At 42.7% G+C, this 26,762-nt stretch overlaps 1 protein-coding gene across 2 annotated transcripts; it reads right to left on the reverse strand.

Annotated features, from left to right (window-relative positions):
• LOC140105801 (beta-microseminoprotein-like) lies at window positions 1-26,762 on the reverse strand. 2 transcript variants are annotated; one of them, XM_072129899.1, is made up of 4 exons: window positions 26,635-26,762; window positions 24,845-24,947; window positions 3,145-3,250; window positions 7-960 (listed from the first exon to the last, which is right to left on the reverse strand). In XM_072129899.1, exons 1-4 carry the CDS (start codon window positions 26,635-26,637, stop codon window positions 834-836), a joined length of 339 nt encoding a protein of 112 aa, XP_071986000.1. In that variant the 5' UTR covers window positions 26,638-26,762; the 3' UTR covers window positions 7-833. The 2 variants fall into 2 exon arrangements, with proteins under 2 accessions (XP_071986001.1, XP_071986000.1); XM_072129900.1 differs by lacking the exons at window positions 24,845-24,947; window positions 26,635-26,762 and adding an exon at window positions 8,659-8,740 and having other exon boundaries at window positions 1-960.

The raw sequence follows: 26,762 nt of genomic DNA on the forward strand, positions 1-26,762 counted from the left end.
CTTCATCCTGGAGTAGATCTGAAGTCAAATGTGACCTATTTGCTATTCCAATACATAGGAGGTATTTCTCATAAGTGGGCCGATTGGGGGAATTAATGAAGCCACTTTAGACTGACTTTAGTGTAATTTGTGCAAAAAATGCTTTTAGACATGTTTCTGAAGGCTTTTAGCCAATTTTTTCTCCTTTTCTGAATTGTCCTCCAAAGGGACGTAGCCTTCATAAACGGGGCGTTACCAGGCAAAAATAATCTGTGCACCAAAAAAATTAGCTGGAGCACAAAGATTACAGTAGCTTGAAGCAGGCCTAAAATAGAACCCGCCAGTCTCGAACAGAATTCATTATCTCAATGATGAATTGGAGTCAGCGCCACATAAGGAAATTCCCCCATTTGCACACCCGGCATGAGACTCTCCTTGCCGATGCAGAATGTGCTCATTAGCCTCTTAGTGTATCCGACGCATGATTCTGCCTGCCATATCATTCCACTGTAACCTTTGCTCCCCACTTCTGCCCATTTACGGATGGGACATAGGGTAGAATAATACATTTCCCTGCACAGAACCCATGTTATAGCAATGGCTACCATTAGACATTGTACAAGAAAAAGGATACCATTAACTGTTCCACATAATTTTGTTATAAGACTGCTTTTAAATTGATCAAGTCCCCATCTCCTGTCATGTATGTCAGTGATCTTTTTTATTCAGCTTATAACTGGATTATATTCTGCTAGAAACAATGTATGGCATGAAATGTGGTAACTGCTGTAACTATACAATAGATATAAATGCTGTATATATTGCAGTTTTCTTGATCATATTGAGCAGTGGATTTAGCCCACCATAGAATGTGGACAAGTCTTTCTTGGATCATCTTTTCTAACCACGGTGATTGGGCAGTGGTCCTTATCATAGATGATTTTGCACTTTTCCTTGTCGTAGTTTCCTGGATAGCCGCCACTAAAAGAGGAAGACAATAATATTTAAAAAAAAAAAACAAAATTAGTATTGTAACTGCATAATCCTCCTAGTATATTAACACGACCATGTAATACCGATCCGTCCAGTAACAAAAATAGTGAAGTAAAATGTTATATTTATTTGGAGAAGTCAAAGGATGGTCCTTTCCATTTTTGGACTATAGTTTAACTGGTTCTCGACCGCCTGTTGGGTTGAGCCATCTCCATAGCCGGTAAATCTTTGCTGCATATTTTTGTAAATGTATGAAAACATTATAAAACCTATACAAATTTGTTATCCTCGTAATTGTACTGACTCAAAAAACAATCCCACAAGAAAACGGAGCAAATGTGTTTTTCACCATTTTCACTGCATTTGAATTTTTTTTTCCCGCTTCCCAGTACACGGCATGGAACATTCAATACCATCACTATGAAGTGCAATTTGTTACGCAGAAAACAGGCCATCACACAGCTCTCTATGTGTAAAAATAAAAAAGTTGCAGAATTTTAAAGGTGGCGAGTGAAAAATGGAAATGAAAAAAACAAAAAAGGGCCTGGTCCTTAACTGGTTAACTCAAGATATGTTATATATGGCACCGCTGCCCATGCAATTTTATCTGTTCTATATACTGTACTTGTTTCTAACTTTTTTGGAACGAGAGGAGTTTCACTCGGAAGCTTGTCTCTGCTATGAAGAAGTGAAGAGTGAGAAGAAAATAACTAAGTCCTTGTCCTCTTTATGAATAATTACTAATAGCGACTTAAGGGAAGAGCGTTCAGTGGATATGACCAGCCCTATTTTTAGAGTGTGACATGTGTTACTTTATTTGGTTATAACTTTTGAATGCTTTGAAATCTGCCAGGGGATTTATAGCTTTGTCTTGTGTGTCTAGTAACACATTGTACTTCATTTTAGTTGAAAAGTTTTAGTGATAAGTTTAGCCTGATATTTAACATTTCCAGAATGTCTGCATTATAATGACATTTTGTTTAATGCATCTTCTCATTTTTCTAGAATTTACAAATTTAAGTGTAATTTTTCTTGTGTTTAAGAAGTTTACCAAGACTCACATTTTAGGGACCTCTCCAGCTTTCAAGAAACATTGAAAGGATAAATTACTAGTAAAACTTTTTAGAACACTTTTGGAATATTTATTGTGTGTAAAATTATATATTACAGCAAGGTTTTTGTGTTAACTTTTACAGCAGGTAGGGGGGGACTGCACCCCTGATGCTGCCCCCTACCTTGCAGCAGGTGGTACTGCCTGAGGCTAGAGGCTTAACTTGCTTCATAGCTGGTGCATGCCTGCATGTGGGTTCAATATTACTTATGATTTATTGTACAGTTTGTTACAGACGCGGTAATACCAAATATGCACTTTTTATTTTTTTTTGTTTTTTACTTTGATTTTTAAATGTAAATGTGGTGTGTTAGGGGACTTTTTTGTTATCTGCCATATTTATTATTATAAAAAAATTATATTTACTTTTTTTATTTTATTCAGACGTTTGCTTGAACGAGCATTCGTCAGACAATACATCAGCCTCAGAACTGACACCAGCAGGATGCCCCATCCTAAAATCATCTTCAAATTTGGCACCGTAAAAAGGAGTCCCATTAGAGGAAATATATAGAACCCTTAAGTGCCCTTAATGACTGCTTTAAATACATTATATGTAGGTCATTAACGGGTATATACTACAAAAAAGTGTACATTATCTCAGATATAGCTCATATGTATGATGAAAGGTTGTGATTTAGATTGTTTTACATCAATCAATACATTTAGTATTTCCTGATGTGAGCATAGCCTAAGGCTAGATACACAAAAATGTATTCAGCCTGTGGAAACAAACCAAACACAGTGCAGCAGACAGGAGACCTTTCATCATACAGAAATATAATGTAAGGACTCCCTGTCTGTTGGGTCTATTTCCAGGGGCCGGACATGTAACTCGCCATATACTGATTATTTTCATCCAAAATTAAACATCATATCAACAGACCCTTGTGCTGGTCCTATCCCATGGACTGAGAACAGTGCTGTGGATGGGAGTCCTGGCATCATACAGAAATATAATGCATGGACTTCCTGTCTGCTGGGTCCAATTTCAGTGGCCGAACATGTAGCCAGCCTAATTCTGTATACTGATTCTTTACATCCAATTGAAAACCTCTTACATGTCGCAGCAACCCATGGCTCCATCAGGATAGCAGTCACATTTCTTACAGGTATTTGTTTTCCAAGATGAGCCAAATTTATGAAATTCTCCTCCATAATTGCATCCTAGAGAATAAAAAGTACATGTACAATTACAAATGTCCACAATGTTTATCAAACCTTATATAATCTAATATATAAAGCTGAGTGTATGTGTGGATGTTTGAGTATGTATGTAAAGGAATCTGCACCGTTGCATTTTCAATCACCAAATTTTGCATAGTCGCTCTCTGTGACTCAGGGAATGTCATAGACATTGGGGGACATTTACTTACAGTGTCGGTGTCTGCATTGGCTTTGTTACCGACCTGCTCACGGTAAGAAGACACACATTTAATATTGTGGAGCTGTGCAGAGACATTTCTGGCGCCGAGACTATTTTCTGTCCCTGGGACAAAATCTTTCCCGAGCAGCAGAAATGTGTCCAACAGTCCCTGCTAGACCAGTTTTCTTTTGGTCTACTTTCCGTCAGTTTACACCGCCCAAAAAGGGCTGCGACACATAGTAATTGTGTCTGAGTTTCCACTCCGCCAAAGCCACGCCCCTTTTCGGAGAACAGTCGGAGCAGACGGATAAAGTCATTTTTTCTGGCGCCGCCAGATAATAAATAGGTCTGAGAGCAGAACATGTGGTGAGAGCGCCACAAAACTGGCGGAAACACCATAGTAAATGTCCCCCATTGAATCAAAATGTTCACCCTGTGCTTTTCAAAATACACTTATTAACCACCTGTGACAAGACCAAGGGAAAAGTGTTAAATGGTGTGCATGTTTCCCCTAGGTTTCTGTCCTACACTTTCTAGAAAGCCAAAACCTGGTCTGGAGGACCTGGCTGCTGCAGTTTGGAGTGTAGGGCTTGGTCCCTGCTTCGCTCAGCCACTCCAGGTGATTGAGGTGATTGGGGCTAACCACCAGCAGCTCTGAGATGTTGTTTTAAAAGTTAGGCACACATAGCACTTTGTCTGCGTTTGCAAGCGCCCGGGGCGGGCCTCGGCTCGATCGCATCGTCGTTTCTATGGAAACGCCTGCGATCGGGAACGAGCCGCTGGTGTTTCGCGTTAAACAAAGCGCTACAAAGACAAAGCGCTACGTGTGGCGCTAGCCTCAGAAGCTGCACCAGAGGTGTCTCTGTCTCTGCTCCTGGGAAACCTTATATGTGAGTTGCCAATTGCTATAGGCTGGGGTTGGGAAGCTGTACAGTTTCTTGGTAGTGAGGAAACTACTGTGTATTGTATAGTTAGTGGCCAGACGGCCTAGGATTTTATTTCTGTATTGTTTTGTTTTTTCATTTTAAAGAAGCTAATAAAACTGTTTGCGGCCAGTTGCACCCAACTTGTTTGAAGTGGATTGTGACTGTGATGTGCCAAAAAGTGCTTGTCTATCCCAGGAGACGGCAATCCCACAGCTAATTCCTTTACAAATGGTGGAGGCTGCAGAAACCGTCAATATTTTCACTCCTGTCCTAGTCTCCTCCACTCACTGTATATAAGAGACATATCCAGCCATAGTGTAGACAGTTTCAAACTTTTAAAACTTTTATTTCCAGTTCTACTCACATATGTAGATAAAAAATGTGCACAAATAACTGCACGAGGACGCCAATCCTTGCCCGACCCAGGGTTTCGCCTCTGTGCTTATTCCGGGGCATGATTAGCGTCCGTCCTCTAGCTTTATTTATACAAAACTGTTTCTACATAAAATACGTTTTCAATTTCTTACATAAATCATATACATTTAAAAAACAAGGAACACGGAATACATCTGATTTGAACAAGTTATCTAAATAAGGAAAACACTTTAAACGTACATACACATCAGGCTAAAAATTCATGTTTGCTAGTTTCTCCAAGCCACCTGGAGGTCAATCTCTGTTTTCAAACTATCATCCAATCACAGGGAGTGCTAGATTTCACTATATGCATTAACCCCTTCACGCTCCGTGGCGGATATATCCGCCACGGAGCGCAGTGACTTAGCGCTCAGTGGCGGATATATCCGCCACGGCGCTTATGCCGGCTCGGCTCTGGATCAGAGCCGAACCGGCATCGGAAACACGGGGTGCCGGCTGTAACTAATAGCCAGCACCCCAGTGTAACACCCGCGATCGGAGTTGTCTCCGATCGCGGGTGCTTAACCCGTTAAATGCCGCGGTCAGCGCGACCGCGGCATCTAACAAGCATCTGGGGGGTCTTTCCCCCACCATCGCTGCTATATCGATCTGGACCCCAGAGTTACTTGCAAGAATTGCCAGTAAGATGGCGTCTGTGACGTCATCTTACTGGCACAGTGCCAGCCTATGCAAGTGTATAGGCTGACACTGATAATACTCTGCAATACATCAGTATTGCAGAATATTATCATGAACAAGCAATCAGATGATTGCTTGTTCATATCCCATGGTATAAAAGTAAAAAAAAAGTTATTCAATAAAAAAATAAAGTCATAAATCACTAAAAATGCCCCAAACCCCCAAAACATATAAAGAGACATATAACTAAAAAAAAAGTCTAAATCATAACACAAACCCCACATATATAGTATCACCGCGTCCGTAACAACCTGTAGAATAAAAGTAAATCATTATTGAACCCCCACGATAAACGCCGTAAAAAAAACTGTTATAAACCCTCCAAAAATTATGATTTTTACCTTTTCAATCCCACAAAAAATGCTATAAAATGCGATCAAAAAACTATATGTACTCAGACATGATACTGGTGCAAAGTACAACATGTCCCGCAAAAAACAAGCTATCAACCAGCTCCGTAGCCAAAAAAGTAACAATGTTATGCCACTTGGAAGATGGCAATACATAAATGATAGATTTTTCCCCACATTAGGGTTTTGTTTGACAAATTTAGTAAAACGTAAGAAAATATATTCATGTCTGGTATCCCCGTAATCGTATCAACCCATAGAATAAAGATAACATGATTATTAGTCTATACGGTGAACACCAAAAAAAAAAAGTAAAAAATCCAGTACAGAATTGATGCTTTTCTACTCCTGCCCTCAAAAAAAGTTCCTAAATTTTCAACAATAGGTGATACCAACCCCAAAATGGTAACAATGGAAAAAGCATCTCATCCCGCAAAAAAAATGCTGTCACATGGCCCAAATAACGGAAAAGCGAAAATTTTATAGCCTTCAAAAGGGGCCAATGAGGAAACTAAAATCCTGGCAGCTGCAGCGCCCTCCTTCTCTTCTGCACCTCGCTGTGCACCCATAAAACAAGTCACAGCCACATGTGGGGGGTCTCTGTACTCAGGAGAAATTGAAGAACAAATTGTATGGTGGGTTTTCTCTTTTTATATTTTGGAAATGTGTAAATGTTAGTGCTAAATGAACGTATAAGGGAACAATATGACCATTCTAAATTTCACCTCCATTTTGATTCAATTACTATGAAGATCTCAAGGGGTTAACAATCTTCGTAAAAGCTGTGTCTGATAGCTTGAGGGGTGCAGATTTGAAAATGGGTAGATTATATAGGGGGTTTTGATGCTAAATATGTAAAATTTCATTCAAAACTGTATTTATCCCCAAAATAGTCAATTCTGAAAATCCGGAAAAGCGATATTCTATTTGTAAGCCGCGTGACATCAAAATAAATTATCCAGACATTTCAGAAATTATGAAAATGTAAAGTAGACACATGGGAAATGTTATGCAGCAACTTATTTAGGTGGTAAATCTATCTGCCTGAAAACGCAATGATTTAGAATTTCGAAAATGGCAAATTTTTCAAAAAATTTATCATATTTTCTTTTTTTTGTAAATAAACGCAAAACTTATCTGCCAAAATTTACAGACTAAAATGAAGTACAACATGTGGGGAAAAAACAATCTCAGAATCGTTTTGATAAGTAACAGTGTTCAAAAGTTATAACCATATAAAGCGAAGCAAGTCAGAATCCAAAAAATCAGGCTGAGCCTTAAGCGGTTAAGGTCTATGGGTTTTGAGTGACACATCGTTTGAATGTGTCTAAGTAGATGCAGTGATAAATAAATTGGACCTAGTTCACACTGAAGCACTTCAACATTTGAATAGAGATATAGGTAGGGACCTAGCTCACACTGATATAGGTAGGGACCTAGTCCACATTGAAGCACTTTAACACTGTAACAGTGATACAGGTAGGGATAAATAAAGCACCTTTACAAAAATATAGGTAGAAATGAATGAAGCACTTTATCTAATGCACTTTAATATTAGCTTAGTATCATGATGGACAGACGCAAAGGAATTTAGCTTTATAATGTAGCACTAGACATTAAGGATGTTTGTGATCACAGGTTGTAAAAATAGGAATATGTGTAAAATGTATTTGTAGTAATCTTTGTTTTAAGAAAATATGTATATAAAAGTAAAAAATGTTTTTCTGTTATTAATACGCTAGAGTTTATACAACATCTCTAGCTCAACATTTCCCAGATACAATGAAAACAAAAGAAGGTTTTGTTTTTCTCCAACTCCCTATGTAGTGAGTGAAGCACACTATTGGGCTAATTGAGTAATACCCACGTGACTTTGAATGACAGGTTGAGGGGCCTGGCTCAGCACTCCCTGTGATTGGATGATAGTTTGAAAACAGAGATTGACCTCCAGGTGGCTTGGAGAAACTAGCAAACATGAATTTTTAGCCTGATGTGTATGTACGTTTAAAGTGTTTTCCTTATTTAGATAACTTGTTCAAATCAGATGTATTCCGTGTTCCTTGTTTTTTAAATGTATATGATTTATGTATGAAATTGAAAACGTATTTTATGTAGAAACAGTTTTGTATAAATAAAGCTAGAGGATGGACGCTAATCATGCCCCGGAAGAAGCACAGAGGCGAAATCCTGGGTCAGGCAAGGATTGGCGTCCTTGTGCAGTTATTTGTGATATGCGCATTTTTTATCTACATATGTGAGTAGAACTGGAAATAAAAGTTTTAAAAGTTTGAAACTGTCTACACTATGTCTGGATATGTCTCTTATATACAGTGAGTGGAGGAGACTAGGACAGGAGTGAAAATATTGACGGTTTCTGGTCTGAATGGTGACTTATCCCTGAAAGTGATCCCTTGTGTTTGGTGCACAAATAAGGAGGAAACGTGCATGGATCGTCTTTTTCGTTTTTGAGCTCCGGTCACAAAAGAGTTTTTTCTACTAGGTTAAAGTGCTATCTGAAAGACCTCAAGTGCAGGCACAAACCGTTTCAGCTAAGAATAGAGTGCAAGCCTCTCTCCAAAACGTGACCCCTGAGGATGATGTGGAAGCGTTCCTCACCATATTTGAAAGAGCGGTGTTGCAGGAGAATCTTCCAGCCGACCAGTGGGCAGATGATGTGGCTCCATTCCTCAGTGGTGAGTCCCAGAAAGCCTACTTTGATTTAAGTGAGCAGGATGCCAGACAATTCCCTAAGCTGAAAGCCAAAATCCTTGCTCGTCTAGGATTTACACATGCTGTCAGAGCACAAAGGGTACATACCTGGACATTTCAGTTGGATAAACCAGTAAGATCCCAAATGTATGGCCTGTTTCATCTGGCTAAAAAGTGGCTGCAGCCTGAGCTCACTTCAGCATTATAAGTTGTGTAAAAAGTGTTCCTGGACAGGTTTATTAGAGCCTTAGGCTGGTGCCACACGCACCGCTTTGTCTGCGTTTTAAAACGCAAATGCAGACAAAGTCGCACCCACCAGGGCGGGCCGCGGCCAGTCGCATCGGCGTTTCTATGCATTAAATTAAATCAAAACACCGGCGGCTCATTCCCGATCGCAGGCATTACCATAGAAATGCCGATGCGATCAGGCCGAGGCACGCCCAGCTGGGTGCGGCTTTGTTTGCGTTTTCAAACGCAGACAAAGCGGTGCGTGTGGCACCAGTCTAACCAGTTTGGATTCAACGCTGTGTAAGACAAACAGAGCTCAAAGATGTGGATCAGCTAGTGGAGATGGTGGAACGCCACCTGTAAATACAGAGGACTTTCTACATGATGTCACTTCTTTAGAGGCAACCCCAAGCCAAAAGACCTCTGAACTTGGTAAGACTGTTCCTTATATTAAGGGGGTAAAACAGGCCAAGAAAGTAGTAACTGGGATTGACTTTGTAGCTAGGCTATCAAGCCCAGCTAGCCCTAAGCAACCGATAAGTGGAAAGAACGTTGTTTGGTGGTGTCAAGGACTGGGACATGTTACTGCCAACTGTCCCCTTGTGGATGAGCCTACAGAGTGTGATAGTGGGCGGAGAAAATCCTTGCTTGCTAGACCCTCCTACTCTGCCTCATTTTCTCCAAATGTAACAACAAACTTGCCATGTGGTTCTTGAAGGACATTCTGTTGATGCTCTGCTGGACTCGGGAGGCTTTGGTGACTCTGTTCAAAGCCAGCTTGGTGGACACTAACAACCTGACAAACAGATGGGTGTCATCTGTATACATGGGGATACCAGAGAGTACCCCACTGCTATAGTGTCAGTTGAAAGTCCATGTGTGACAGTACGCCATGAAGTAGGAGTTGTGAAGTATTTGAAGCATAATATTATTGTTGGATGTGATTTTCCATTGTTTTGGCAGCTGTGGGAAATGTTTAGGGGATGTTCCTAATGAAAATATGTCTTCTGACAGGGTGATCCTGACCCTGTGCAAGCTGTAGGGGTGACCGTTGGTAAAAGAAAGGGTTTTCCCTTTAGACGTATTTGCTGGAGATATAGAGGAAAACACTGAAGAAATTGGTCTCCCTGATTTGCCAGTCTCCAGCGATGATTTTGGGACAGACCAACACAGGGATCCTAGTTTAATTCATGCACAAGAGGATATAAAAGTAATAAATTGGGTACCCCAAGAACACTGGGTGGAAAAAATATTTCCTCATTTTGCAATGGAAAATAATTTGCTTTACAGAGTGGATAAGGTAGATGGACATATTGTTGAACAACTTGTGGTTTCAAAATCACATGGTAGGAAGATTATCTAGCCCACTCACGTGTGCTAGGTGGTCATCTAGCATATGAGAAGACAAAAGACCGTATCCTGCAAAGGTTTTATTGGCCAGGGATGCGTAAAAGAGTATTGTGAATCCTTCCCAAGGTGACAGTTACACAACCCTGTACCAAATTTTAGGAGTCCATTGGTGCTCCTGCCAATTATTGTTACTCCCTTTGAGAGGATTGCAATGGACCTGGTAGGTCCTCTCGTTAAGTCCACTAGAGGTCACCAGCATATTCTTTTAGTTGTTGATGACGCTACACCCCATCAAGAAGCAATCCCTCTAAGGAAACTTCAGCAAAAATGATTGCAAAAGAATTGTTTCATATGTTTACAGGGATACCTAAAGAAACTACTGAAGATAACTCACTTGAGTATATCAGTTTATCATCTCCAAACCGATGGTTTAGTGGAGAGGTTCAATAAAGGAATGCTTAAAAAGGTTGTCGCACAGGATGGTAAGGATTAGGATTGTCTTCTTACTTATCTCATGTTTGCTGTGAGGGAGGTACCACAAGCCTCTACAGGCTTCTCTCCATTTCAGTTGGTGTATGGGAGACAGAGCTGGATCATAGGGTGGGCTCCCGCGGCGCGAGCCTCGGGCCCCCACCACTCTGCCCTTAAAGTGGTCCCCACCAAATTTGATGATATGACACCGCGAGGGAAGATGAGGATAGCGGGCATCGGGGAACGATGGAAGGTGAGTACAATGTTATTATTTTACCTAGTACTGTATACAGTTATAGGGGGTAGGGTTTGTGTATAATTATAATAGTCTCTATATAGTGATTGCTGGGGGGAACAGTATAAAGCACTTGCACTTTATTCCCAAATGGACCCCAGTCAAGACTCTGACTTTCAAATGCGCAGTCTGTTACATAAATTGGAAGATCTCTCAACTAACCAACTTAAAATATGGTGGGATTGCACTACCTTGCAAAATTACATATCAAAAGACATGATTCCGCAGGGACTCCGCATTAAAAGATATCCTTCTACAACTCAGAAAGAAGATTTTGAAACCTAATGGAATAAGATTTTGTCCTCCTGCTCAATACAACTACTGACTCGTATTGTGCAAAACGAACAGGATCAATTACAAGCCTTACAGGAAGAAATTAGTCAGATACAAAGTCAATTACAACCATTCTCTGAGCTAGAACAATACGCTGTGGCACATCAAAAGTTGGAGGACAAGCTCAATACACTGGAAACCCAAATTACCAACACAAAGAAAGAGAAATTTAACAGGGATCTTGAAGATTACCTGTCTAATCAAGTGTATTTGAAACCAAGCCAAACAAGACAAATCGATTCTAAGGAGAAAACCAAAAGTTACTTTTTCTTCCTCAGAGTCGGAACCCAACACCGATGTGTCAGATACAGAAAGAGATTCCAACATAACTAATGCGTCAAAAAACGACAAAGGCAGGGCGACAAAGGCCTAAAAAATCCAGAAGAGCGGGCAGAAAACATTCAAAAAGACACACAGCTCAGAGCCTATACAACACGACAAACCAAAAAATAATTCATACCATAAATCACACTAGAGTCCAAGAATGCTATAACGAAAAAACTGGTAATTCTACTGCTTTACCATCTAGAGAGGAACCTATACACAAACCTGCTAGGACAACAAATACTTCCAACTCTACAAGCGTCATCAACTTGTCAGCGTGCATTCTGTCTAGGGATCAAGAAAGGGTACTAAACAAAGGTTTGTCCTTTGCCCCAACAAATCATATGAATTTATATAGAACAATCAAAGACGTGAACAAGTTCATGCGGCTTCTAACGGTGAAAAAATAATTCTCTAACATCGAGTCAAATAAACCATCAACCAACACCAATCAAATTTCCACACCGACTAATAGCAAAGGCAATGAAAATTTTTACCCTAAAAATTTGTTTCAAGAAAACATCACACTCATGAACCTGTTAGACATGGATACAGAAGAAGCAAAGTGTATACCTATTTTAAACACTTCTCATTTAGTGAATACTACAAATGCTTCTTTTTACCCTGTCAACACCAGAACCACAGAAATGGATCTATTCCAAGAAATTGTTGAGAAGGAACTCAAAAAACTATCCATCAAAGCCACTGCCATACAATCCACATCCAATCTCACAAAACAAGAGCACAGAGCTATAAATCAACTTAAAAACAATCCCTACCTATACATTCGTCCATCCGATAAGGGGGGTCTGTAGTCGTCTTAGACAAAGGCTTATATCAACAGGAGGTGGAAAACATGTTGAACGATACTAATGTGTATCAAAGGCTGCCTGAGGATCCAACTCCCACCATAACTAGGAATTTACAGTCACTACTGGAAGAGGGAGTACATCTGGGCATCATCGAAGAAAGAACTATGCATTTTCTGTTACCTAAGGATCCCGTCACACCGTCATTCTATGCTTTACCCAAATCTCACAAATCCATCTCCCCCCCCCCCCCCCCCCCATTTCAGACCCATTGTGTCTAGTGTGGGATCCTTGAATGAGAGACTGGGTATCTGGCTCGATAAACTTCTACAGCCCCTAGTTGCTCGGCTTCCAGGATATCTACAGGACTCCAAGTCTGTGCTAGCTGTAATGAGTGACTTTGACTGGTCTCCTTCATTTGGTTGGCTAACGTGCGACGTCACCGCATTATATACTTCCATCCCGCACAAACTAGCCAACGAAACCTTGGAATATCATCTCAAAAAATTCAGTAACTATGATCCCATTTTACAGGACTTCATGATTACTGTTCTGACTTTTTTGTTATCTAATAATTTTTTTTATGTTTAATTCCAAGTATTATGTCCAGAAGTTAGGGTGCCCTGTGGGGGCAAGTTTTTCCCCCTCCCTAGCTAATCTCTATATGGCACTGTGGGAGGAGCACTATTTGTTCACTTCCCTCAATCCTTTTGCACAGCACATTAGATGGTACGGTAGATACATAGATGATTGCCTCCTGGTCTGGGATCTGGACCAGGAGGTGGTCATCAACTTCATGGAATACATCAACACAAATCCGTACAATCTAAAATTTACACATGAGTATCAACCACAGACCATCCCATTCCTAGACATTACTCTTATAGGTGACAATTCTAGTGGTAAAGTACATACTTCCCTTTTTCGCAAGAAGACATCAGGGAACACGTTATTACACTCCTCTAGCTGTCATGCCCCCCATACAGTCAAAATCTCCCCATAGGGGAATACATTAGGGCAAAAAGAGCTTGCACCACGGAGTTTAAATACAAAAAGGAATGCCATATTATTACTCAACGACTTAAAGCCAGAGGTTATACTAATAAATCATGCAAGAGGGCCATGAACATAGTTGGTAAAAAATCTCGTTCAGACTATTTACAAACTACAACTAAAGTGACGCAAGAAAGACCTTAATTAACATTTAGTTCTGAATTTAGTTCCCAATTTTATGAGATCACAGACATCATTAAAAAACACTCTCCTTAAACACGAACCAACCCTGAAAAATTTTTTGGAGAATGGAGTCTCATTTGTATCTACAAGAGCCAAAACTTTGGGAGATATTTTATCTCCTAATACCTTCACAAATTCTACATACAAAAAATCTTGGTTACAAATCACAGGCAGCTATTGCTGCGGAGGATTAAGGTGTAACATATGCAAGTACATGAATAAGTCCACTCTTTGTTCTTCAGTAAATACTAACATCACATACACTATCAAAACATATATGAATTGCGAGACTTCACACCTGGTTTATCTCATACATTGCACAAAGTGTTCTTTACAATACATAGGGTGCACAGTGAGGAAACTTAAAGATCGCATTAGCGAACATATAACAGGAGTGAATCCTAAGACAATCTCAAGCACCCGTAATCTGTCAGGCATATCCAGACACTTTAAGGAAATTCATTCAGGTAATATGAATATAATAGCTATTGAGCAGGTAACACGCCCCACTAGAGGAGAAAACTGGAAACAATTGCTTCTGTCCAGAGAAGCATATTGGATATTGAGTCTAGACACCCGTTATCCTAAGGGACTTAACTATTGACAGGATCTTTTGTATTTCTATTAAAACACTATAAGTTATATTCTATTGTTTCCTGCAAGCGTTAAACTTGTAAGTATCTGTAGACACATCCCCTCCACCCCCAGGAGGCGTGGAACCTCCACCCAGGCACACACACCACTAACAATGCTATTTAATCTTGCCACGGGTCAGAGCTAGTTAGGTATGACTAAGGACTAACACGCAAAAAAGTCCGAAACGCGTTACCTCTGCCAATTTTTGCGTCTAGCACTGCTTGCTTTCTTGTGCCCATGTTAATGCGCAAGCCCTTTTTAACTATGAAGAATAAAAATTTTGGAATTACTTTTTAAACAGTCGTCTACCTTGGATTATTTTTGTACAGATGCTGGATTCCCCGCTTTTCTTTTTGCTTTTTAAGCCTCTTGCCAGTATATAGCGATTGCTGCTCCCTGTGTGGACTACATTGAATAGGCCCCCACCAGATTTTTCGCCCAGAGACCCTCACCAACCTTTATCCGGCCCTGATGGGAGACAGCCCCGAGGTCTTTTGGATATTGGCAAAGAGACTTGGGAGCATGAGGCCACTCCCTACAAAACTGTAATTGAGCACATAGCCCTGATGCAAGACAGAATTGATAGGTTGGGTAACGCTTTTAACTACTTATGACTTTACAAAAGGTTACTGGCAAGTACCATTGACAGAACAGGCCAAAGAGAAAACAGCCTTTAGTACCCCTGATGGCCATTTCCAATATGTGATTCTTCCATTTGGATTGCATGGGGCTCCAGCCACATTTCAGAGACTAATGGACAGAATTTTAGGACCACACAGAAAATATGCAGCTGCCTATCTAGATGATGTCATCATACATAGTTTAGATTGGGAGAGTCATCTACCACGGGTTCAAGCAGTACTGAATTCTATCAGAGAAGCAGATTTGACAGCCAATCCAAAGAAATGTGCCCTTGGACAAGAAGAGGCTAAATACCTGGGGTACACTATAGGGCGAGGTGTTATCAAGCCCCAAATAAACAAGATTGAGGCCATACAAAACTGGACCAGGCCTGTAAATAAAAAGCAAGTAAGATCATTTCTTGGTTGGCTATTATACGAGGTTTATTGAAAATTTTGCAAGTACTGCTGGCCCTTTGATCAACCTTTGATCAACCTTACTAAATGGAAAGACTCAGTCATGGTCAAATGGACCACTGAAACTGAGCAGGCTTTCCATAGCCTAAAACAATCTCTTTGTGCCCAGCCAATTTGTTGTGCAAACAGACGCTTCTGACGTTGGTGCTGTGTTGTCACAAATTAGAGGAGATGAAGAACATTGTGTGGTCTACCTGAGTAGGAAATTGAATGACTATGAAACGAAGTATGCCATTGTAGAGAAAGAATGCTTGGCAGTTAAGTGGGCATAAGAAGCGCTCAAATACTACCTAATAGGCAGGACATTTAAATTTTTCACTGACCATGCCCCACTGAAGTGGATGTGTCAAAACCATGAGAAGAACAGGCAACGCTGGGATCTACAGCTAGTAGAGATGAGCGAACATGCTCGTCCGAGCTTGATGCTCGTTCGAGCATTAGCGTACTCGAAACTGCTCGTTGCTCGGACGAATACTTCGCCCGCTCGAGAAAATGGCAGCTCCCGCCGTTTTGCTTTTTGGCGGCCAGAAACAGAGCCAATCACAAGCCAGGAGACTCTGCACTCCACCCAGCATGACGTGGTACCCTTACACGTCGATAGCAGTGGTTGGCTGGCCAGATCAGGTGACCCTGGGATAGATTAGCCGCTGCCCGCGCTGCTCGGATCATTCTGTGTCTGGATGCCGCTAGGGAGAGAGCTGCTGCTGGTCAGGGAAAGCGTTAGGGTGTTCTATTAGCTTACTGTTAGGCAGGAGTGATTCTCCAAGAACCCAACAGCCCTTCTTAGGGCTACAATAACGTTCTACTTTTTTTTTTTTTATTCGCATCTAGTACCATTTTGTGAGGAATTAGCAGGGGGACTTGCTACCGTTGTGTTTAGCTCTTAGTGGCACACATATCCACCTCAAACACCAAAGTGGGAAAATTTAGTAGGGGTTGGATTTCAATTAGGCACAGTCTGCCATTTTTCCTTTTTTATTTTACGTTTATTTTGTTTAATAACTCAGCGTCATCTCATCTGGCATAGTAGTGTGCTTTCATACTTGGCTAGAAAATAGCCATAGGAGAATCCAAACGGCTTACGCCTACAGTAGCGTTATATATTTGATTTCGGCTTGATCTGCTGGTGGCTGTACTTGCTGCAGTGCATCTACTAGCCAATTGTGAGCAATTTGTAGTGAGACTTGCGACCGCTGTGTTTTGCGCTTAGTGACGCACATATCCATTGCAAAGACCGAAGTGGGAAAATTTAGTAGGGGTTGGATTTCAATTAGGCACAGTCTGCCATTTGTCCTTTTTTATTTTACGTTTATTTTGTTTAATAACTCAGCGTCATCTCATCTGGCATAGTAGTGTGCTTTCATACTTGGCTAGAAAATAGCCATAGGAGAATCCAAACGGCTTACGCCTACAGTAGCGTTATATATTTGATTTCTGGTTGATCTGCTGGTGGCTGTACTTGCTGCAGTGCATCTACTAGCCAATTGTGAGCAATTTGTAGTGAGACTTGCGACCGCTGTGTTTTGCGCTTAGTGACGCACATATCCATTGCAAAGACCGAAGTGGGAAAATTTAGTAGGGGTTGGATTTCAATTAGGCACAGTCTGCCATTTGTCCTTTTTTATTTTACGTTTATTTTGTTTAATAACTCAGCGTCATCTCATCTGGCATAGTAGTGTGCTTTCATACTTGGCTAGAAAATAGCCATAGGAGAATCCAAACGGCTTACGCCTACAGTAGCGTTATATATTTGATTTCGGCTTGAACTGCTGGTGGCTGTACTTGCTGCAGTGCATCTACTAGCCAATTGTGAGCAATTTGTAGTGAGACTTGCGACCGCTGTGTTTTGCGCTTAGTGACGCACATATCCATTGCAAAGACCGAAGTGGGAAAATTTAGTAGGGGTTGGATTTCAATTAGGCACAGTCTGCCATTTGTCCTTTTTTATTTTACGTTTATTTTGTTTAATAACTCAGCGTCATCTCATCTGGCATAGTAGTGTGCTTTCATACTTGGCTAGAAAATAGCCATAGGAGAATCCAAACGGCTTACGCCTACAGTAGCGTTATATATTTGATTTCTGGTTGATCTGCTGGTGGCTGTACTTGCTGCAGTGCATCTACTAGCCAATTGTGAGCAATTTGTAGTGAGACTTGCGACCGCTGTGTTTTGCGCTTAGTGACGCACATATCCATTGCAAAGACCGAAGTGGGAAAATTTAGTAGGGGTTGGATTTCAATTAGGCACAGTCTGCCATTTGTCCTTTTTTATTTTACGTTTATTTTGTTTAATAACTCAGTGTCATCTCATCTGGCATAGTAGTGTGCTTTCATACTTGGCTAGAAAATAGCCATAGCAATAGGATAGCATTGTTTGGTTTTAAAAACTCAAAAACACAAAAAAAAAAAAAAAACACAAAAAAAAACAAAAAAAAGTTAAAAAAAAAATAAAGTTATAACTTTCATTTTAAAAATGTTTAACCCGAGGGCTAGGGGTAGAGGACGAGGGCGGGGACGTGGGCGTCCAACGACTGCAGGGGTCAGAAGCCGTGGTCCTGGCCGGGGTGAGACACCACCTGCTTATGAGGGAGCAGGGGAACGCCGCAGAGCTACACTCCCTAGGTTCATGTCTGAAGTTACTGGGACTCGTGGTAGAGCACTGTTGAGGCCAGAACAGTGCGAACAGGTGATGTCGTGGATTGCTGACAATGCTTCGAGCAATTTGTCCACCAGTCAGTCTTCCACGCAGTCCACCCATGTCACCGAAATCGCCACTCCTCCAGCTCCTGCACCTCAGCCTCCTCCCCCCCAGTCTGCCCCCTCCCAGGAAAATTTGGCATTTGAACCGGCATACTCTGAGGAACTGTTTTCTGGACCCTTCCCACAGTCACAAACCACTTGTCCGGTTGCTGCTGAGCAATTTTCCGATGCCCAGGTTTTCCACCAGTCACAGTGTGTGGGTGATGATGACCTTCTTGACGTAGTGGAAGTGTGTAAAGAGGTGTCCGACGATGAGGAGACACGGTTGTCAGACAGTGGGGAAGTTGTTGTCAGGGCAGGAAGTCCGAGGGGGGAGCAGACTGAGGGATCGGAGGATGATGAGGTGACAGACCCAAGCTGGGTTGAGAGGCCGGGTGAACACAGTGCTTCTGAGACGGAGGAGAGTCCTCGACCAGAACAGGTTGGAAGAGGCAGTGGTGGGGCCAGACGGAGAGGCAGGGCCAGAGCTGGTGCATCAGCGCCAAATGTGTCAACTAGTGAAGCTCCCGTGGCGAGGGCTCTTGCGGCGAGGGCTAGATCTTCAGAAGTCTGGAGGTTCTTTAAGGAAACACCGGATGACCGACGGACTGTGGTGTGCAACATTTGCCAAACCAGGCTCAGCAGGGGTTCCACCACTACTAGCTTAACTACCACCAGTATGCGCAGGCATATGAATGCTAAACACCCCACTCAGTGGCAACAAGCCCGTTCACCTCCGGCCGTGCACACCACTGCTCCTTCCCCTGTGTCAGCTGATAGTCAGCCCCCTGCCCAGGACCCTGCCACAAAAACCCCATCGTCGCCTCCACGATCCTCCACAGCATCCACCAGCGTTCAGCTCTCCATACCCCAGACGCTGGAGCGGAAACGCAAATATAGTGCAACCCACCCGCACGCCCAAGCCCTTAATGTGCACATCTCCAGATTGCTTAGCCTGGAGATGCTGCCCTATAGGCTAGTAGAGACCGAGGCCTTTCGCAACCTCATGGCGGCGGCCGCCCCTCGGTATTCGGTCCCCAGCCGCCACTACTTTTCCCGATGTGCCGTCCCAGCCCTGCACCAGCACGTGTCAGACAACATCACCCGTGCCCTGACCAACGCCGTTTCTGACAAGGTCCACCTGACCACGGACACGTGGACGAGTGCTGCCGGGCAGGGCCACTATATATCGCTGACGGCACATTGGGTTAACTTGGTGGAGGCTGGGACCGAGTCTGACCCTGGGGCTGCTCATATACTGCCGACGCCGAGGATTGCGGGGCCTACCTCGGTCCAGGTGTTTCAGGCCTACTATGCCTCCTCCTCCTCCCACCCCTCCTCCACCTCCTCCTCCGAACTACCATCCGTGGGCACGGCGCCATCAGTCGGTAGCTCTAGGCACAGCAGCAGTGCCGTTGCTAAGCGACAGCAGGCGGTGCTCAAACTGCTGAGCCTAGGCGATAAAAGGCACACCGCCCAAGAGCTATTACAGGGCATCACGGCGCAGACTGATCTGTGGCTGGCACCGCTGAACCTGAAGCCAGGCATGGTTGTGTGTGACAACGGCCGTAACCTGGTGGCGGCTCTGCAACTCGGCAGACTGACACATGTGCCATGCCTGGCCCATGTGTTAAATCTGATAGTTCAGCGTTTCCTCAAGACATACCCCAATCTGTCAGATTTGCTCACGAAGGTGCGCCGCATCTGTGCGCATTTCAGGAAGTCCAGCACAGATGCTGCCACTCTCAGGGCAGCGCAGCGCCGCCTCCAACTGCCCGCTCACCGACTGTTGTGCGACGTGCCCACGAGGTGGAATTCAACACTGACCATGTTATCCAGAGTTTACCAGCAGCGCCGAGCCATTGTAGACTGCCAGATGTCAACTTCCACCAGAACTGGTAGTCAGGTCAGTCAGCTTCCTCAAGTCTACAATGAGGAGTGGACGTGGATGTCTGATATCTGTCAGGTGCTGAGTAACTTTGAGGAGTCAACACAGATGGTCAGTGGCGATGCCGCCATCATCAGCCTCACCATCCCGCTGCTTGGCCTGTTGAAAAACTCTCTGATCAGCATGAAGTCGGAAGCTTTGCGCTCGTCACAAGAGACGGGGGAAGAAGATTCCCTTGTTGATAGCCAAAGCACCCTTAGGTCTGTTTCTCAGCGCATATCGGAGGAGGTGGAGGTGGAGGAGGATGAGGAGGAAGAGGAGGAGAATGTTGGCGAGACACAAGAGGGGACCATTGTTGAGTCCTTCACTGTTCAGCGTGTATGGGCAGAAGAAGAGGAGTTGGAGGAGTTGGAGGAGGAGGAAATGCACAGTCAGGCCAGTGAGGGGAGTGAATTCTTACGCGTTGGTACTCTGGCGCATATGGCAGATTTCATGCTAGGCTGCCTATCCCGTGACCCTCGCGTTCAAAGAATTTATTCCAGCACCGATTACTGGGTGTTCACTCTCCTGGACCCACGGTACAAGCAAAATCTTTCCACTCTCATCCCTGCAGAGGAAAGGAGTGTGAGAATGCATGAATACCAGCAGGCCCTGGTTCACAAGCTGAAACAGTATTTCCCTTCTGACAGCGCTAGCGGCAGAGTGCGTAGTTCTGCGGGACAAGTAGCGAGGGAGAGTAGGCGAGCAGGCAGCTTGTCCAGCACTGGCAAGGGTACGCTTTACAAGGCTTTTGCCAGCTTTATGTCACCCCAGCAAGACACTGTCACCTGTCCCCAGTCTCGGCAGAGTAGGGCTGATCTTTACAGAAAGATGGTGAGGGAGTACGTAGCTGACCATACCATCGTCCTAAATGATCACACAGCTCCCTACAACTACTGGGTTTCAAAGCTGGACATGTGGCACGAACTGGCGCTGTACGCCTTGGAGGTTCTTGCCTGCCCTGCCGCTAGCGTCTTGTCCGAGCGGGTTTTCAGTGCAGCTGGTGGCATCATCACCGATAAGCGTACACGCCTGTCGACTGACAGCGCTGACAGGCTGACGCTTATTAAGATGAATAAAGCCTGGATTTCTCATAATTTCCAATCTCCACCAGGTAAAGGAAGCTCAACCTGAATAATTGATCCACTCCTCCTCCTCCTCATTTTCCTCCTTCTCCTCCTCTTTGTACAGTAAAGCAGAGGAAACTGGCTATTTTTTGACAGGGCCCACTGGCTCTAGCTATAGTACTTTATGCATTTAATTTTTCAGGAGGGCCACCGACCCGGTCCTCTGTTTTAAACAATTTTTGGGAGTGCCACATACAGGCACTCAATCTATTCAATTTTTCTGGAGGGCCACCTACCTGCTCCTCTGGTTTGAAAACTTTTTGGGACTGCCACATACAGGCACTCAATCGATTCCATTTTTCTGGAGGGCCACCTACCTGCTCCTCTGGTTTGAAAACTTTTTGGGACTGCCACATACAGGCACTCAATCTATTCTATTTTTCTGGAGGGCCACCTACCTGCTCCTCTGGTTTGAAAACTTTTTGGGACTGCCACATACAGGCACTCAATCGATTCCATTTTTCTGGAGGGCCACCTACCTGCTCCTCTGGTTTGAAAACTTTTTGGGACTGCCACATACAGGCACTCAATCTATTCTATTTTTCTGGAGGGCCACCTACCTGCTCCTCTGGTTTGAAAACTTTTTGGGACTGCCACATACAGGCACTCAATCTATTCTATTTTTCTGGAGGGCCACCTACCTGCTCCTCTGGTTTGAAAAATTTTTGGGACTGCCACATACAGGCACTATCCAAATTAAATTGTCTCCATAGCAGCCTCCACACGTTGTCTCCATTGCTACCTCCAAAAGTCGTCCATATAGCTGCCTCCATACATCGTCCCTTTATCAAACGAGGTGTGTCAGGCAGAAATTTGGGTTGTTTTCATGGATTCCACATCAAAGTTGTTAACTTTGTCGCCACCCAGCTGTGTTATCCACAAAATATACTAATAAACTTTTATCATTTACCAATATTATTTCAGCGCTTCTTGCGCATCTGTTTACATTCCCCTCACCCGCCATATCCCAAACTTATAAGAACGCTACTACACTTGATCTTATACAAAAGGTTCTTAGAAGTGCTGTTTGGGGAGTAGCCTAGAGACAGGGGCTTGGATTGGCGAAAGCTCGCCTGGCTGCGGAGCGCCAGCTCCATCCCAAGATCCAACTAACATAGTTTTAACTGCAGCACCTTTAATCTACTACTAGTTCACTGCCTCCATAATAATAATAATAATCTTTATTTATATAGCGCCATCATATTCCGTAGCGCTTTACAAATCATAGGAAACAAATACAAATGTAATGTAACAGAGCACAACATTTGTATGGAACAACAGGAGTGAGGTCCCTGCTCGCCAGAGCTTACGGTTTATGAAGATGATGGGGTAACACGAGGTAAAAGAATATTTAATGGTCAAGCCATTCTTCTTAGGGAATAGAACAAAATATAATAAATGGAATTGCTGTCGCTTGAACCACTCAGCCGTCATCTTATATACCAGGTCCAGGGTGAATGGGACTGTAGAGAAGTCTGGTGCCTGTTGGTTGCTGGATAACAGATGGGAGGACGACACAGGACGGGTTAGTAGAAGAGTTAAAACTTCATGCAGTTAATGAGTGTTATAGGCTTGCCTAAAGAAATGGGTTTTAAGAGCACGTTTGAAACTTTGGAGGTTAGGTATTAGTCTGATAGTCCAGGGCAGAGCATTCCATAGAATTGGTGCAGCTCTAGAGAAGTCTTGGAGACGCGAGTGGGAGGTCCGCACTAGGGTAGAGGTTAATCTGAGATCACTGGCGGATCTAAGAGCACGGGTGGGGCGATAGACTGAGATAAGAGAGGAGAGGTAGGGGGTGCAGCATTATACAGAGCTTTATGGATGAGGGTTATTATTTTAAACTATTCGAAAGGAGACTGGCAGCCAGTGCAGCTACTGGCATGAACTGTAAGCATACATGGTCCCCTTATCAAACGAGCTGTGTCAGGCAGAATTTTGGGTTGTTTTCATGGCTTCCACAACAAACTTGTTAACTTTGTCGCCACCCTGCTGTGTAATCCACAAAAAATACTGGCAAACTTTTATCATTTACCGATATTATTTCAGCGCTTCTTGCGCATCTGTTTACATTCCCCTCACCCGCCATATCCTAAACTTATAAGAACGCTACTACACTTGATCTTATACAAAAGGTTCTTAGAAGTGCTGTTTGGGGAGTAGCCTAGAGACAGGGGCTTGGATTGGCGAAAGCTCGCCTGGCAGCGGAGCGCCAGCTCCATGCCAAGATCCAACTAACATAGTTTTAACTGCAGCACCTTTAATCTACTACTAGTTCACTGCCTCCATACATGGTCCCCTTATCAAACGAGCTGTGTCAGGCAGAATTTTGGGTTGTTTTCATGGCTTCCATGTTAACTTTGTCGCCACCCTGCTGTGTAATCCACAAAATATACTGGCAAACTTTTATCATGTACCGATATTATTTGAGCGCTTCTTGCTCACCTCCTTTGGTTCCTCTCTGCCACCCATTGGTTTGAAGCCTGAGTCCATTTAGGGTATGTCGCCATGACACTCTCTAGCCTGCCGCTGCTGCCTCTGCATGCCGTCCCCTATAGTGTCAGGGTCAATTATTGGATGTTTTAGATGCTATCTAGTTTTATTCTGTCACTCTGTCATGGCCATGCTGTTGCCCATAATTTTGGCATAATGGTGCGATTATGCAGCCTCAGAGGCATCCATGCATGCTGCCCCTGCTGTTTCCTGTCCATTTCCGTGGTGTTTCCATCCTTTTCTGAGGTTCCCAGGTGTTTGGCCAAGCTTCCCTGTGCAGAGCCTTGGTCCCCTTGAAAAATGCTCGAGTCTCCCATTGACTTCAATGGGGTTCGTTATTCGAGACGAGCACTCGAGCATCGGGAAAAGTTCGTCTCGAATAACGAGTACCCGAGCATTTTAGTGCTCGCTCATCTCTAACAGCTAGTCTAATATATAAAGTTGAGTATATGTGTGGGCATCCACTAAAGTAATCTGCACTTTTGCAAGTGGCTCCCTGTGACTCAGGGAACGTCATAGACTAAGCTTCTAATCAAAATCTTTGCCCCAAACTTTCCAAAATGCACTAATTAACCACCATATACGGGAGAGTTTGTCTGCTGCCTTCTGTGGCAGTTAGAAGCCGAGCCGTGATGGGTTACTATGGGCAATGAGTATAAGACAGCTTATGTGTGAGGTAATATGGAAAGACATAGAAAGAGAAACGGGGAGAGAGAGACAGAGACAGAAAGAGGCAGACAGAGTTCAATACATATATAATATAACTTTGTTAACCTATTTTATGTTGTTATAGCTGAGTGCAGTTATTTACTATCCCAGGAAACTATGGGAGGTACAGCTAGTATTTATGTATAAGACTTAAATAAGTCTAAATAGTCTTATATATCTCAAGACTGGACTTTTATGACACTGAACATTGAAAGTCCGGTCCAACCCTATAACTGAGGTGATTATATATAGGTACATGAAGGACATATTGAAGCATTGGAGGGAAAAATAGGACAATTTTTATAATCCTGGACAATCCATATAAAAATTTGGTTAAATAGCTTTCTCTTTAGTGAATTGCAACCATTTATTGACAACTGTTATTTGCATGTATTGATGGACTATTCTAAAATGTATAAAAGGATTATGATATTAATTTGCTGAGTGTACCTAATCAATAGAGATGTTTATTACAATAAAATCTAAAGTCTAAATTCAGTCTATAGTGAATAACTATGTTCTTACCTCTAGGATCAAGAGTTTCCGGGGCTAGAGCTTGCTCACAGGCGGCATCACAGATGCCAACAAAGATCCCAACAGAGAACAAAACAATCACCACAAAGTATTTCTGAAATAAAATGAAAAATTTTACATTTTTTGAATATTAATATTCCTAATATTTCCTAAATAAGCAATAAACCATTTTGCTTCTAAAGATTTGGAAAGGAAATGATGGTAGCCCATTCTAGAATACCCTCTTTTGTAAGAAGTAGAGAAAGCTTTGCACTTCTTTCTTCCCAGTGTATGATATCAATGATGGTTGTTGAGTTTTGATGAAACCTACTTAGCCTGGATAAATCAAGCGGTTATCCCCAATAAGTAACAGACCACTTATAACTATTTCATCCCTGGCACAAGTGGTAAAATACAGGTTCTCAACACAATATGTAATATATATACAGTACAGACCAAAAGTTTGGTCACACTTTCTCATTCAAAGAGTTTCCTGACTATAAAAATTGTAGATTCACACTGAAGGCACCAAAACTATGAATTAACACGTGGGATTATATACCATGCTTACTCGTGTACAAAAAATGTGCTGAAAAACCTCACCACGGCTCATACATGAGTCTATAAAAAAATAAACTTAATACTCACCCTCCGCGCCCATATCCTTGGCGCGGCTCCTCGCAGCTCCTCTCCTCTCTTCTTTCTTCTCTATTTCTTCTCAGCTGGCAGAGTCTTGTCCATGCGATCTGCCGGCCAGCACACAATATGATGCGGCGGTATCACCACTGATGACGTAATAAGCGGCAAAACCGCCGCATAATAGTGTGCGCTGACCGGCAGTTCGCATGGACGTGCAAGTACAGCAAAGAGATGAAAGAAGAGAAGCCGCGCCGAGGATCGGGGTGAATAATTATCGCCGGAGGGTGAGTATTAATTACGTTTATTTTTTTATGTGCTTGGCATAGAGGGGGCTGGCAGGCTGTATACTATATGGGGCTGGCTGGCTGTATACTACAACCTCGGCTTATACTTGAGTCAGTAGGTTTTCCCAGTTTTTGGTGGTAAAATTAAGGGTCTCGGCCTATACTTGGGTCGGCTTATGCTTAAGTATATACAGTACTTAACAAAATAGTGTGAAACAACTGAAAATATGTCTTATATTCTAGGTTCTTCAAAGTAGCCACCTTTTTCTTTGCACACTCTTGGCATTCTATTGATGAGCTTCAAGAGTTAATAACCTGAAATGGTCTTCCAACAGTCTTGAAGGAATTCCCAGATATGCTTAGGATTTGGTTCAGTATACCTTCAATTTTGTATAAATCCCCAACAATGACACCAGAAAAGCACCTCTCCATAGGTTTTTAGAGCCAGGAAGAGGCAGGGAGACAGAGAGAGACAGATGAATAGAAAGAGACAGAGACTGACAGAATATGCAAAGTTTTCCAGGATGGGATAAGGAAAACTACACCTCTTTTAGCCACCTTGTAAGGCAGTTCCCTTGACATAAAGCATGACATTCAGCCTTATGACATGATGCAGAAGTCTTATGACATTATATAAGGTAGTGTAAATTTAGGTAGGTAGGTGGGTGGAGTGGTGCATTGACTTGTTTGCTTGGGTAAAAATTGATTTGTCCTGTCCATTTTTTGAATAGGATAAAAAGTAAGTTCAAAAAAGTCAAAAGCTTTTGGAATGTAGTAAGATAAGCTTTATCTGAATATGCATACCATTTAGAGTGGTAACTTGATAATAAGTTCTCTAATTACAATGTAATGTGTATGTAGAGAAGAGAAGACACTCACCATCCTGGAAGGCTTTTGCTGGTTCTGATGGTTTTCTGACTTTGAACCTCAGATTTATACTTAGTCGGATGATTTATGACTTTAATGAACAATAGATGTTCCACATAGCCTGACTTTCTTCTACCTCG

The sequence above is a fragment of the Engystomops pustulosus genome, chromosome 11, assembly GCF_040894005.1.
Source record: "Engystomops pustulosus chromosome 11, aEngPut4.maternal, whole genome shotgun sequence".
NCBI lineage: Eukaryota > Metazoa > Chordata > Amphibia > Anura > Leptodactylidae > Engystomops > Engystomops pustulosus.